The sequence below is a fragment of the Epinephelus lanceolatus genome, chromosome 10 (genome assembly GCF_041903045.1).
Source record: "Epinephelus lanceolatus isolate andai-2023 chromosome 10, ASM4190304v1, whole genome shotgun sequence".
Classification (NCBI taxonomy): domain Eukaryota; kingdom Metazoa; phylum Chordata; class Actinopteri; order Perciformes; family Serranidae; genus Epinephelus; species Epinephelus lanceolatus.
Window position 1 is genome coordinate 529,917 of NC_135743.1, and position 14,250 is coordinate 544,166.

At 39.9% G+C, this 14,250-nt stretch overlaps 1 protein-coding gene across 2 annotated transcripts in view; it reads right to left on the reverse strand.

The window, feature by feature from the left end:
• Positions 1–14,250, reverse strand: part of sema6cb (semaphorin 6Cb) — a 204,217-nt gene that overhangs the window by 50,035 nt on the left and 139,932 nt on the right. For both annotated transcript variants that reach the window (XM_033640692.2, XM_078171252.1), the window contains exon 6: positions 6,183–6,240. In XM_033640692.2, the coding sequence (XP_033496583.1) occupies positions 6,183–6,240 (58 nt within the window). The remainder of the gene's footprint in view (positions 1–6,182; positions 6,241–14,250) is intronic.

Here is a 14,250-nt window from a genome sequence, read left to right on the forward strand (position 1 = left end):
TCATTAAAATCAATCAATAAATTGATAACTGAATGAATAAATAAACCAATGGAAATAAAACCGACTCCTCAGATTCACATCTTTTGTCTCTTAATTTTGTTTTTCACTCTGAAGTTTATCAGCTGCTTGTTTCTGCAACACATTAAAATAGAGACGTCTCATACTTGGTGGCAGAGAGGTGAAGATTTGATCCAGAATATGATGCAACATTTAACATGTTAACGTCTGTGTGATAATATTAAATGTGAGTCTCAGTTTGAATGGTTTATTCCTCAGGGTCGTCACGCTGAAATTAATTTGAACGGAGCTTCTTCCATGACGAACACAGTTGCGTGTTGCACATGCTCAGTAAGTCGACATCAGTGCAGGCTCACTGTCAGAGGGTTTAATAACTCACTTCCTCTCCTCACTACGTGGTTTGGGACGGCACTCAAAGGGGCGGAGCTGAACAAACGTTTAATTAATATAATTATTTTAAACTTGAAACATTTTGTTGATGAAGTTTGAAAAAGTCTCCTCTTAGAAAATAATTAAAAGAAGAGATTCAACGACCAGTTACTTTTTTGTTTCAATACTGTAGATAAGCAAATGAACACTATAACTTTTATTGTACACCTTCAAACTGGTGCATCACTGAAACGTGAAGAAGAAAGGCCCTAACGTTCCTCTATTAATCCTGATATGAAGAAACTCTGCGTCTGACTCAGCTCGTGTTGACAACATGTTTGGTTGGTTTATTCACAGTTTAGCTTTTATCTGAATGATGAAGACATGAGGGACACGAGTCAGTCTGAGCAGCGACTCGTCTGGTGTCTCCTGCACAAAGAAAAAACTTTTCTTCAGACGCTCCGTCTTTATTTTCTACATGTTCAGTTTAAATGTTTAAAAAGGCTTTGATTCATTGTTTTGATTCCTTTGTTGACACTAAGTCTGCAGGAGATATTTGTTCATTGTTTGATATAAAGATGTGAGATACTTTTAATGAGTCTTTAAATCTCCTTTATTCTTCAGTCTGACCTCGAGTCTGCTGCTGAACTATAGAAATATATCAAATACCACATAACACTGTTGAATAATGAGATTATTTCTAATTAATGTTAAAGTTTTCTCCTGTTTTCAGTAAAGTGCTGAAACACAACAGATTATTGATTCTTCAAACTAAACATTTCAAACTGTCCTGATGAGTTAATGACAGAGGTTGATAACAAAGATCTGATGTGCAGTCCTGGTTGAGTCTGAACTGACAGAGGAGATGAACACACACACATCAGGCAGTAAGATCAAGTCTTGTCCTCAGTCTCAGATGGTGATGAAACCACACTGTTGAACGGACAAACCAAACACTAACTCTAGATAGAGACATTCATGTGTTCATAATCTGCAGCTCCTCCACATGAGCAGCATCAAAGAAACACTGACAGTGTTTCCTGGTGTAAATGAGCTGGTGTGTGTGTTTCTGAGAGGAAGAGACCTCTGTGGATAGTTCAGCTCCTCAACATCTGGATCTGAAGTTAACAGAGATAAAGGGTGAGCACACATTAACAGGTGTTGAGCGAGCGGCCTGTCTCAGACAGGAAGAAGAGACCTCTGTGGATAATTCAGCTCCTCAACAATCAACACTGAAGGAATTCTGACCAGGAGAAGTTTCAGCTGGCTGTAATCTGTAATCCTCCTGAATCTGACACTCTGACACTCCCAAACTATCACAGTCACTGATCGCCATCAGAACAGTGAGAACTTAATTATCCTTCATATTCTGAGTGGTAAACGACTCCGGCGCTCTGTGCTCTGCCCTCTGCGTCCACGAAGGGAACATCTCCTCAGCGACTTTGTGAAGATCTGCAGGAGTCAGCGTTATGGAAATGGATCCCGCCCGTCCACGCTCAGTTTGGTTTACTAATAATTACTCACGACCACTGAAGCCTGAGAGATCAGTGAACGAAGGCTGGGAGCCTGAGTGAAGGGATGGATGTGTGATGAAGAGGAGCAGCTCACTGTGGTGATATGAGTCAGTCAGAAGATGGTCCCAGTCTTTAATAACCCTGCCGTCACACTGCAGGCCGCACAGCTCCGGATAAACGGCTAAAAAAACCCATCATATACAAACATCCAATATCCAACTGCTCACACAACATGAGAGAAAAATAAAGATGGAGGAAAGTTCCCATGTCTGTGTGTCGCAGTCTGCAGCCTCATCAACAGTCTGGATCTCCTGACGTGCAGCCGACGCCTTATCACAGCCAATATCCGTGTTTAGCTCCAATCTAAATACAACCAAACAAAGTCCAGGCCTCTGAGGGCTTTTTTTTAAAGTGCAATCATGTTTGACAAATGAGATTCAGATAGGAAGGAGCACGCCACTTCAAACGCCACGAGAGCTGCGCTGCACCCGTATTGGATATAAGTCTGAAGAGAGATTGCTTAATACTTGAATGAAAAGGCTGGCGAGGGAGGAAAGCTAAATAATGAGATTAAAAAAAAAAAAAAAACCAGCATTTCCCCTGTAAAACACACACACAAACGCACGCACACACACACACACACACACACACACACACACAGAGGTTCAGAATAACAAAAACACAACTGCTGCCTGAGTCTCAAACATCAAACTGTCTTTACAAACAGGCAAACAGGTTCATACATCACTCTCATATAATCCACAGTATCATTCACACATTATCTATAATATAATCCACAGTATCATTCACACATTATCTATAATATAATGCACAGTATCATTCACACATTATCTACAATATAATCCACAGTATCATCCACACATTATCTACAATATAATGCACAGTATCATTCACACATTATCTATAATATAATCCACAGTATCATTCACACATTATCTATAATATAATCCACAGTATCATTCACACATTATCTATAATATAATGCACAGTATCATTCACACATTATCTACAATATAATCCACAGTATCATCCACACATTATCTACAATATAATGCACAGTATCATTCACACATTATCTATAATATAATCCACAGTATCATTCACACATTATCTATAATATAATCCACAGTATCATTCACACATTATCTATAATATAATGCACAGTATCATTCACACATTATCTACAATATAATCCACAGTATCATCCACACATTATCTATAATATAATCCACAGTATCATCCACACATTATCTACAATATAATGCACAGTATCATTCACACATTATCTATAATATAATGCACAGTATCATTCACACATTATCTAAAATATAATGCACAGTATCATTCACACATTATCTATAATATAATGCACAGTATCATTCACACATTATCTATAATATAATGCACAGTATCATTCACACATTATCTATAATATAATGCACAGTATCATCCACACATTATCTACAATATAATGCACAGTATCATTCACACATTATCTATAATATAATGCACAGTATCATTCACACATTATCTATAATATAATGCACAGTATCATTCACACATTATCTATAATATAATGCACAGTATCATCCACACATTATCTACAATATAATGCACAGTATCATCCACACATTATCTACAATATAATCCACAGTATCATCCACACATTATCTACAATATAATCCACAGTATCATCCACACATTATCTACAATATAATGCACAGTATCATTCACACATTATCTACAATATAATCCACAGTATCATCCACACATTATCTACAATATAATCCACAGTATCATCCACACATTATCTACAATATAATGCACAGTATCATTCACACATTATCTATAATATAATGAACAGTATCATCCACACATTATCTGCAATATAATGCACAGTATCATCCACACATTATCTACAATATAATCCACAGTATCATCCACACATTATCTACAATATAACGCACAGTATCATTCACACATTATCTACAATATAACGCACAGTATCATTCACACATTATCTATAATATAACGCACAGTATCATTCACACATTATCTATAATATAATGCACAGTATCATCCACACATTATCTACAATATAATGCACAGTATCATCCACACATTATCTACAATATAATCCACAGTATCATCCACACATTATCTACAATATAATGCACAGTATCATTCACACATTATCTACAATATAATCCACAGTATCATCCACACATTATCTACAATATAATCCACAGTATCATCCACACATTATCTACAATATAATCCACAGTATCATTCACACATTATCTATAATATAATGAACAGTATCATCCACACATTATCTACAATATAATGCACAGTATCATCCACACATTATCTACAATATAATGCACAGTATCATTCACACATTATCTACAATATAATCCACAGTATCATTCACACATTATCTATAATATAATGCACAGTATCATTCACACATTATCTATAATATAATGCACAGTATCATTCACACATTATCTATAATATAATGCACAGTATCATTCACACATTATCTATAATATAATGCACAGTATCATCCACACATTATCTACAATATAATGCACAGTATCATTCACACATTATCTACAATATAATGCACAGTATCATTCACACATTATCTACAATATAATCCACAGTATCATCCACACATTATCTACAATATAATCCACAGTATCATCCACACATTATCTACAATATAATGCACAGTATCATTCACACATTATCTATAATATAATGCACAGTATCATCCACACATTATCTACAATATAATGCACAGTATCATCCACACATTATCTACAATATAATCCACGTATCATCCACACATTATCTACAATATAATCCACAGTATCATTCACACATTATCTATAATATAATGCACAGTATCATCCACACATTATCTACAATATAATGCACAGTATCATCCACACATTATCTACAATATAATCCACGTATCATCCACACATTATCTACAATATAATCCACAGTATCATCCACACATTATCTACAATATAATCCACAGTATCATCCACACATTATCTACAATATAATGCACAGTATCATCCACACATTATCTACAATATAATGCACAGTATCATCCACACATTATCTACAATATAATGCACAGTATCATCCACACATTATCTACAATATAATCAGCAGCGTTGGACACTAACTGGACACAGGACCAGTTTAAACATGAGCAGCAGGGGGTCAGTGTGTGTAATTTTAACTCTCACATCGTTGGTATTAATCATGACAGATCAGAAGGAATCAAACACAGTGTGAATGTCTGAGGAATAATCTGAACAGGATGCGAGGAAATAACAGATGACGCTCAGATTAGAGAGCAGATGATTCAGACAGGAAATCGTGTTCAGTAAATACAAACAGATCCATGTTGGAACCAACAGCTGAGTCTCTGCTGTAACAACCAGGGAGGCACCAAAACTCTGAGCTGATACCACGAGAAACATTATGAAATGTAACTGCTTTAAAAGTCTTTTAATTGAATATATCAAATCCTAATTTCCTCTCTGATAGATCCAGACAGACTGATTGGTTGATCACAGATACATCGGTATCAGTGTATCTGTTGTCTGATAAACAAGATGAAGTGAAAACTTTTTTTTTTTTTTTACAGAAGGTAATGCAGAAAGAGCAGTTTGGGATAATTGATAATTATCAAATCACCAATTAATCGACAGTTCCGGTTCACTAATGTCATTTTTAATGATAATTGTTAAAACTATCGGCCTCTCTCACACGTCTTTGTCACAAGTGTTTGACTGCAACAATGTGTTGTGTGTTTTTGTTTATTTATGAAATGTGTACTTAATATCAACAGGTATATCAAACTTTTTACTGCCTAATATCAATATCAGCTTTGGCCTCCGTTAGCTGTTAACTCCACTGGCTGCTAAGAGTTTACGTTAGCTAGCTGCTAAGAGCTAACGTTTACTAGCTGCTAACAGCTAACGTTAACTAGCTGCTATAAGCTGACATTAACTAGTTCTCCTCCTGCTGATGTCATCACAGACGTGTTGATACTGAGTTTACGGTGTCCTTTCGTCCCAACTTTGTTTGTCCCAAACATGTTTAAATTGTCCCTGGGACAGTGGGACGATATTAGTCTGGAGCTTTTTAGTCTGAGACTCAACAGAAGAACATTGACCACTGACATCAGTCATGTCATCATATCAGCTGATACTGATGTGCAGACTGCCTTACCTGCTGAGGGACGATCTGCTCAGAGGAAGTATCCAGGTTGATGGCGAACACATGGTCCCTGCAGGAGACAGAGGAGAGACACCGTTAGACGAGCACAGGTGGGCCACAGGTGTCTGACATTTAAGAATTTTTAACCACATTTAAGTCTGATTAATGGACCAATCATCTTCTTTTATTAAAGCGTTACAGGTCAGTGTGAAGGTCAGTGTGAAGGTCAGTATGAAGGTCAGTGGGAAGGTCAGTGTGAAGGTCAGTATGGAGGTCAGTGTGAAGGTCAGTGTGAAGGTCAGTATGGAGGTCAGTGGGAAGGTCAGTATGGAGGTCAGTGTGAAAGTCAGCGTGAAGGTCAGTGTGAAGGTCAGTATGGAGGTCAGTCTGAAGGTCAGTGTGAAGGTCAGTATGGAGGTCAGTGTGAAGGTCAGTATGGAGGTCAGTGTGAAGGTCAGTATGGAGGTCAGTATGGAGGTCAGTGGGAAGGTCAGTATGGAGGTCAGTGTGAAAGTCAGCGTGAAGGTCAGTGTGAAGGTCAGTATGGAGGTCAGTCTGAAGGTCAGTGTGAAGGTCAGTATGGAGGTCAGTGTGAAGGTCAGTATGGAGGTCAGTGTGAAGGTCAGTATGGAGGTCAGTGTGAAAGTCAGTGTGAAGGTCAGTATGGAGGTCAGTGGGAAGGTCAGTATGGAGGTCAGTGTGAAAGTCAGCGTGAAGGTCAGTGTGAAGGTCAGTATGGAGGTCAGTCTGAAGGTCAGTGTGAAGGTCAGTATGGAGGTCAGTGTGAAGGTCAGTATGGAGGTCAGTGTGAAGGTCAGTATGGAGGTCAGTGTGAAAGTCAGTGTGAAGGTCAGTATGGAGGTCAGTGGGAAGGTCAGTATGGAGGTCAGTGTGAAAGTCAGCGTGAAGGTCAGTGTGAAGGTCAGTATGGAGGTCAGTCTGAAGGTCAGTGTGAAGGTCAGTATGGAGGTCAGTCTGGAGGTCAGTATGGAGGTCAGTCTGAAGGTCAGTATGAAGGTCAGTCTGAAGATCAGTGTGAAGGTCAGTATGGAGGTCAGTATGGAGGTCAGTCTGAAGGTCAGTATGGAGGTCAGTGTAAAGGTCAGTATGGAGGTCAGTGGGAAGGTCAGCGTGAAGGTCAGTATGGAGGTCAGTGGGAAGGTCAGTGTGAAGGTCAGTATGGAGGTCAGTGGGAAGGTCAGTGTGAAGGTCAGTATGGAGGTCAGCGTGAAGGTCAGTATGGAGGTCAGTGGGAAGGTCAGTATGGAGGTCAGTGTGAAGGTCAGTGTGAAGGTCAGTATGGAGGTCAGCGTGAAGGTCATTATGGAGGTCAGTGGGAAGGTCAGTATGGAGGTCAGTGTGAAGGTCAGTGTGAAGGTCAGTATGGAGGTCTGTGTGAAGGTCAGTATGGAGGTCAGTGTGAAGGTCAGTACATGTTCCTCTACAGAGGCTGGTTTATACAGAAATATTAAAGCTTCACTGTGCCAACAGGTGAGAGCAGGGGGGTATTCCATCAAGCAGGCTAAAGGCAAATCCAGGCTTAAATGGCCAAGTCTGGCTAATGTGAGCCAGAGTTCTGTTCCATCAAAGTGGCTAAGATTAGCCTCACATCGGTAACCATGGAAACCATGGTTCTGGCTAAGCCTGATACATCGAGCTAAATTCCGGTTTCCGTTCCATCAAACTGAGCCACAACTCCGTTCCATCAAGGTGGTTAACCTGAATCCCAGCCTAGTAACCATGGTAACTTATGCTGCCGGGCAATCCTGGTCTGTAGCAGGATTAAGGTGAGGATTAGCTCAATCTATGATCAAAAAATGTTCAATAGACAAGAAGAGACACCTAAAAGACAGTTCTGCCAGAGCTTTACACACTCACAACTGTCACGTGATGATAAAATAATATGTAGATCATAAAACATATAACATACTTAATAAAAAAAATTAACTATTAATAGGGCCGTGACGGTACATGTATTTGTGTCGAACCGTTCGGTACACGACTTTCAGTTCGGCAGGATATTATTTTATTTTGTTTTGTTTTATTTTAATTCCGTTTTTGCAAGCTGAACCATTTAAAATATCTAGTTCCCAGATGGACATAATTGAGTGACGGACCGAGTCCAACCATAAATCTCCGCTTTCACTTTGTGCAGCGCATTATCGCATTGTGACAACATGGCAAGTGAGCCTGACGAACCTGAAGACCAACCCGCAAACCTTAAGTCCTCCGTTTGGGAACACTTTGGTTTCAGGGTAAAATACGAAGATGGAAATAAACAAGTGGACAAGACAAAAGCAGTGTGCTGACACTGCAGAACAGCGGTTGGGTATGTACTTGGAAACACGTCTAACATGCTAACGCATCTAAACAACACGAACGTTAACCGGCATGACTAGAAAAAGCAATCTGGTGCAAACTACGATATCGTCGTCGTTTAAAAAGAAAGAGCGTTTCCCTGACCATCGCGCTAAAGAAATAACCAACGCCATTAGAGTTGAGTAAAATTGTTTAAGCTGCACTTTAGATATAAGCATGTTTTGTTTACTGCACTTTAACAAAGTGGGAAAGCTAAGTAAGTTCCTAGTAAAACTGAATCTGAGCAGGCTTTAAAGCTGACCAGCTGCACTATACTTTTTATTTTTATTGAGCAAAACTGTTTAAGCAGAAATGTATATTTATATTTTTCATTCAAAAAATGTGTTAAAAAACAGCAGGATTTTATTTTTCACTTTTATATTTATATTTTCATTCAAACAATGTGAAAAAGCAGGATTTTATATATATTTGTTTCATTCAAAAATTGTGTAAAAAGAGTTAACTGCTGTGGTGGTATGTTTTAATAAGGTTACCAATAAGTAAAAGATATTTAATAGTTGTCTATTTTTTTCATTACTGTACCGAAAAAAACTGAACCGTGACTTGTGTACCGAGGTACGTACCGAACCGAGATTTGTGTGTACCGTTACACCCCTAACTATTAAAAACAAATTCAAATGTAATACAAATAAGATCATTTTAAAAAAACATTTACAACAGTAAAGCCAAAATCAATTTAATAAAAACAAAACGATAATAAAATGAAACTGAGGCATTAAAAAAAGATTGTACATGAATATGTGATTGCCCTCCATCCCCACCCCACTGTGTTTCCAATTGGCTAGCAAATTCACAGCCAACTAAGGTCAACTGACAACGGCCAGAGAAGGAGAGGGACACACCCAGAGAGACACAGAGACAGAGCAAGAGAGAGTAAATTAGGAAATAATGGCATGACCCTTCATCGAGGATCCTGTTGATGATTTGTTCACATTAACATATGGTTATCTTTTATATTTATGAATTAACCATGACACAAAGCAGCCACATTAAAATGGGACACACACCATTGTGGTCTGTCTGTTCCTCATCCTATAGCACACTCCATACATTTAAGGGGATTTTCCTTATTTTGATATAATAAAGGACAGAGCTCACAGTTGACTCCCACATGATGAGAAATAGATAACTGATTCACTCTCACCTGCATTCACTTAATAGTTTTCCTCATCTCCACTGAACTGATGGATTTGCTAAATGTCATTTTCTACAATCAATAGATAAATGTAATGTGATTATTTCCTATAAACTGATCATTTCAGAAATGTCATAATCTACAATCAATTATGTGATAAATGTGATGATTGACATAAAATAGTTTGATTAAATGCATCATCTGAACTTTACATAGGAATCAGTAGATAAATGTGATAAACAGTCTGTCACTAATATTAATTTACACATTTGGTTAATTTCATTAGGCAGACTTGAACTGTCAGATTTAACAGGTGTTCTTATCTACATATATTTTGTCCCTTTGATGCAGGATTTATAGAACATGATATTATGCTGAAATGCTGAATTTTCTTTGTCACTTACACATTTAGCCTGTCAGCAATATTCCGTCATGCCACCTCCCTTGCTTTATTAATCTGCAGTATTGCCTTTGTTCCTAATCATGTCCTTATAGTCCTCATACACTTCCATAAGGAGCGTTTGCTCCGCTGTAGAAAAATTCTCTGCTCGCTCCTTTCCTTTGCTTTTTGACATTTTGCAACATGTTCGGCACTCGACTAGTTTGGGCTTTTTATTTTTCCTGGCCGCGTGCATGAGTTGAGGCTTAACAGGTGAGGCTTGAATTAGCGTCAGTTGGAGCCAGCTGATTTCACTTGATGGAACGGGTCGGAGCTAGATTGGGAGGTGGCGTTTAGTCAAACTTCAAGATTACACCTTAGTCTGGATATTCTTAGCTACGTTGATGGAATACCCCCCTGCTGTTTTAGGTTCAGAGGAAGGTTTAAAGTTTTATAACATCAGAAACAGGTTTGACTCATTTTGACAAAAACAAATGAAAAGACAGTTAAATGAAACATAGGTGGCACGGTGGTGCAGTGGTTAGCATCATTGCCTCACAATAGGGGGGTTCCTGAACCTGGGTGAACCCCGCCTCTCGCCCAATGACAGCTGGGATAGGCTCCACCCCCCACTATTTATGTTGCTTATTTTGTTTGTTTATTTGTTTATTTCCCTTGATGACATCACATTTGTATCTGTTCATTTTACTTCCTGGGTTTCAGATTCTTTCTGAGGCCGCAGAGGTTTCTTAAATCTCACCTGCACCTCTTCTTCTTCTTCTGCTGCTGTTTTATTTCTGTTGTTTAGTGGAAATGAGCCTTAAAGACGATTTAATGACTTTTAAGACCTGATGTTTATGAAACTGAATCTGAGACATGTTGAGACTTGTGAAGGACCTGCAGATATCATCATGTGAGCAGCAGCAGCTCCGTCAGCACTGATGGAGGCTGATCCTCAGCAGAGTGAGGAGGAGGATCAACACGCTGACTTCTCAGCTGCAGAGAAAGCTTCAACCATCAGGACCGCCATATGAATCTGTGTGTGAAGTGAGCCGTGCTCTTTGTTGTGTGCAGCTGTGGAAAATATGAAGTCCATTTAGGTACATTAAGAATCACGGTACCTTCTCAGGTTCTTGGCAGCCGGAGCGCTGCAGTTTGAGACACCGCCAAAAATACTGAGGCACCATTTATTCAGCCCAGAGGAGGACAAGTGGGGGAGGAGCCACCTCGTCCTCTTTAGATTTTAACCTTCCACATCTCCATGGAGACGGAGCACCGTGCGGTTCAACTCAGAGACGCAGCAGGAAAACTTTAATGTTCTGACAAACATGTTAAGTTTCAAACTGTTCTCATTCTCGTCACAAAATGGCCCCGTGCAGGACACCCAGGGCGTCATATGGAAACATGACAGTCCACTGAGGAAACAGCGATCGCTGATGAGCTGTAGTAAGTTTGGTGTGAAGCTGCTGTTTGGAAGATGTCACAGAACAGTCAGACTTTAATGTTGGGGAGGTTTTTTGTACACTGAACAAAAATATAAACGCAACACTTTTGTTTTTGCTCCCATTTTTCATGAGCTGAACTCTAAAACATTTTCTATACACACAAAAGATCATTTCTCACAAATATTGTTCACAAATCTGTCTAAATCTGTGTTAGTGAGCACTTCTCCTTTGCCGAGATAATCCATCCCACCTCACAGGTGTGGCATATCAAGATGCTGATTAGACAGCATGAATATTGCACAGGTGTGCCTTAGGCTGGCCACAATAAAAGGCCACTCTGAAATGTGCAGTTTTGCTTTACTGGGGGGGTCAGAAAACCAGTCAGTATCTGGTGTGACCACCATTTGCCTCACGCAGTGAAACACATCTCCTTCACATAGAGTTGATCAGGTTGTTGTTTGTGGCCTGTGGAATGTTGGTCCACTCCTCTTCAATAGCTGTGTGAAGTTGCTGGATATTGGCAGGAACTGGAACACGCTGTCGTATATGCCGATCCAGAGCATCCCAAACATGCTCAATGGGTGACATGTCCGGTGAGAATGCTGGCCATGCAAGAACTGGGATGTTTTCAGCTTCCAGGAATTGTGTACAGATCCTTGCAACATGGGGCCGTGCATTATCATGCTGCAACATGAGGTGATGGTCGTGGATGAATGGCACAACAATGGGCCTCAGGATCTCGTCACGGTATCTCCGTGCATTCAAAATGCCATCAATAAAATGCACCTGTGTTCGTTGTCCATAACATACGCCTGCCCATACCATAACCCCACCGCCACCATGGGCCACTCGATCCACAACGTTGACATCAGCAAACCGCTCACCCACACGACGCCACACACGCTGTCTGCCATCTGCCCTGAACAGTGAAAACCGGGATTCATCCGTGAAGAGAACACCTCTCCAACGTGCCAGACGCCATCGAATGTGAGCATTTGCCCACTCAAGTCAGTTACGACAACGAACTGCAGTCAGGTCGAGACCCCGATGAGGACGACGAGCATGCAGATGAGCTTCCCTGAGACGGTTTCTGACAGTTTGTGCAGAAATTCTTTGGTTATGCAAACCGATTGTTGCAGCAGCTGTCCGGGTGGCTGGTCTCAGACGATCTTGGAGGTGAACATGCTGGATGTGGAGGTCCTGGGCTGGTGTGGTTACACGTGGTCTGCGGTTGTGAGGCTGGTTGGATGTACTGCCAAATTGTCTGAAACGCCTTTGGAGACGGCTTATGGTAGAGAAATGAACATTCAATTCACGGGCAACAGCTCTGGTGGACATTCCTGCAGTCAGCATGCTAATTGCACGCTCCCTCAAAACTTGCGACATCTGTGGCATTGTGCTGTGTGATAAAGCTGCACATTTCAGAGTGGCCTTTTATTGTGGCCAGCCTAAGGCACACCTGTGCAATATTCATGCTGTCTAATCAGCATCTTGATATGCCACACCTGTGAGGTGGGATGGATTATCTCAGCAAAGGAGAAGTGCTCACTAACACAGATTTAGACAGATTTGTGAACAGCATTTGTGAGAAATGATCTTTTGTGTGTATAGAAAATGTTTTAGATCTTTGAGTTCAGCTCATGAAAAATGGGAGCAAAAACAAAAGTGTTGCGTTTATATTTTTGTTCAGTATTAAACTCAGTCTTCAAGGTCTCGTCTGTCACACACACAAAGCTTTCTCAGTAAAATCTGTCCTCATGTTTCTATCACACTCTCCTTATTCTTCTTGTGCAGTCTGTGAATGTGGTTTATTGTTTAGTCTTTTCTGCCGATGATGTTTCCACCTAATATTTTTACCTCCCTGCTCTGCTGTTGTCCATTTTGTCCATTGTTTTGTCCCTGACGTCCATCCAGCAGCTGATCTGCCTCTTGTCCTGCTCTCAGTGGACACAAACTGATTTAATGCTTCATTGAGTCTCCTGGTTTAATTAAGTTGAAACCAACAAGTCCACTGGTTTTAATAACACAGATACTGCTGATGAAGAACTCAGAGGAGAAAGTTTTGGGCTCTGGTAACTCCTCATCATCAGTTTTCACACTAACAGACTAACAACTAAAGACTATCATCCCAAGACTCATCAGGAGAGAAAATGTTACCACCAGAGCCTCTGCCACTGTGATCAGATGTGTTCACATGATCAGATGTGCAGACAGACACTAACACGCAGTCTGTACGTAAGGACTGACTTTAGGGATTAAAGCTCTGAGATTCTTTACGTGAAGAGTTCATCGGAGATATCTGCACTTAATGTTCACCATAAACTATATAGATGACACAGTTATTGATTATGTTAAGACTCTGGAGATGATGGACCTGTTGAGTCTCACAAAGTTCAACAATTAGCTGCAGAGCTGCTGCTGTCACACTGTCGACATCTCAGTTTGGGTAAAAATCCTGAGTTGATCTGAGCTCCTGTAAAACTGTTGTGTGTGTTTCACCTGCAGATAATTGATGCACCAACATGTCAGTGAAAACATGGATGCTTCACACACAGAAGATCTATGCAATCAGCAGTTTCAAGATTAGAGTCACCAATTCAGTATCTGACCAAATGTCTCCCCTTCTGTTCCTGAGATATGACGTTAAAACATGATGATGTCACAGTCAAGCTGACCTTTGACAACAAAATTCAAATCAGTTTATTCTTCAGTCTAAGTGGACGTTTCTGCCAAATATAAAGA